The 1,972-nt window shown below is 38.8% G+C and overlaps 1 protein-coding gene across 1 annotated transcript in view; it reads right to left on the bottom strand.

Annotated features, from left to right (window-relative positions):
• The window catches only part of LOC106518537 (solute carrier family 2, facilitated glucose transporter member 9), a gene marked incomplete at both ends in the record, with an annotated part of 85,160 nt that overhangs the window by 51,360 nt on the left and 31,828 nt on the right, over nt 1–1,972 (bottom strand). The window contains 2 exon segments of the mRNA XM_014009877.1: nt 987–1,062; nt 1,205–1,306. Of these exon segments, the coding sequence (XP_013865331.1) occupies nt 987–1,062; nt 1,205–1,306 (178 nt within the window).

A 1,972-nucleotide genomic window follows, 5' to 3' on the forward strand; every position in this document is an offset into this window, starting at 1 on the left:
CCCCCAACCTCAACTCCCATAACCCCTAACCAAGTGGAAGTAGGCTATGGAAAATAGATGTATTCATTAAAGAAAAGAAAATTCAATTAAATGTTGTTTGAAACAAATTAATAAAAAAAGAACAAGGTGGGATTTATACCCTTTGGTATGTTGAACAGAAATACATCCATGTTTCCTTTTTTAAAGAGGAACATTGGCTTTGTCTTTTTGTACAACTGAAATATCTGGGCCACTGTTCCCATGGTGAAGCAACTTCAGAGGAACTATGGCTCCTCATTTATCTACTCATAGGCTCAAAACACTACAGGGGCCATCCCTCTTGAGTATATTCTGCTCTTCCCCTCCCAATGAGAGGCTTCATTTGTTTCAAGGGGCCATAAATGATCTACATGCAGGGAAAAAAATCCATCATTTCTCCACAAATACTACATAATGCACATGAGCAAGGCACTTACTGACCACAGTGTTTTAACAGAGTGGCAATGATGTGCCATCTGCAACTGTCTCAAGATATTTTACCTTTCCAAGAGCATGATCTAGTTACAAAAACTTAATGGATTTCACTTTATGTTCCATATGTGATAATTGTGAAGGCTCCTTAATCTTACTCTGTAGGCACTTTGCTGCAAAATCCCTGGAGACGTAATTACTCCTAACCGATGTCCGAGGTGGCAGCAGCGTCCTCACCTTGACACAAAGTCAATCWCCTACCAAGACCCAAAGCGTGCACTCACACAGAGCATTTGTAAAGCCCATGCACATGCCGTAACGTATAGCTCCTATTTAATATGCTAATACAGGACAACACCTTTCACTGTGGAGATCAGTGGCGTGCTAGTTTGCCAATTATTCTAGAGCGCAGATGGGGAAAATCACATTGATTAACAAGTTACATTACAGTCAAATTTAAATAAGCTGATATCTTAATGCAGAACATTTACACTGTTTATTTTTAAGTGCTGCTTGTATAAAACTGGAAGCTTTACCTGGTCCAGAGCAAAAGGCTGCAATCACAGCCAATATACAGATGTAACTGAGGTACGGCATCCATGACACACTATCCTGGAATCAGATGGAGGAAAGGTTTAAGTGCAAAAAAGYAGGGTTTGTGAGATGCTTGTTTTCTCACAATGACTATCATCATGGTGACATGTGACAGCAATTCACTTATAGTATGGTTTGAGATAAAGAAATAAATATTTACCTGGAAATTGAGAAAAACTGTAAGCAAGCTGAAGAAAACAGCCATAGAGGAGAAACCAAATATGAGAAGGGGTCTTCTTCCAACTCGCTCTATCACCAGACCCTAAAAGCAGAAAACAAACATGAAAGATGAACTATGACAGTTCTATTATGACGTCAGTTTGTTGATGGGTACATTGGTGAATACCATTTTGCTCTACACTGATGTTTCTAAAAAAGAAAATGAAACCATGACCACTATTTGATCAGATATTCTTTGTCTCCAAGGATGAATACACACCAAAATGGAATTTCTTTGTTGATTTCTGGGTGTCAGTTTGACCTTAATGTTGTTGCTTTAAGTGAAATTTATTAACATTTTTATGAGTTTTTCTGTAACAATTCTGGACCACTTGACCCAGGTAACATTCTAGATTGTAGATCAAACAGTTGAGAGGACTGAGCTCTCAGTGATTTCACACACACTTTTTAGCCTTGTTTCGCATTGGACTCTGACACCAAGAATTTAGAGCACTCATTTAATCCCTCTTAATCAGTAGGATTTCATGGGATGGTGGGAAAAGAAAAGTCACTGTTCTTTTTAAGGTGCATAACTTTGTACAGAGAAGTGAGTGAAGAGGCAGGATATGAGCTGCTAGTCATAAACGTGTTCACTGTCAATGTTATTGGAAAAGGGAGATAATGCTTTTTCACATTTGTGTGTGTGTGTGTGTGTGTGTGTGTGTGTGTGTGTGTGTGTGTGTGTGTGTGTGTGTGTGTGTGTGTGTGT

This window comes from Austrofundulus limnaeus, unplaced genomic scaffold, assembly GCF_001266775.1.
Source record: "Austrofundulus limnaeus strain Quisiro unplaced genomic scaffold, Austrofundulus_limnaeus-1.0 Scaffold62, whole genome shotgun sequence".
NCBI classification, from domain to species: Eukaryota; Metazoa; Chordata; class Actinopteri; order Cyprinodontiformes; family Rivulidae; genus Austrofundulus; species Austrofundulus limnaeus.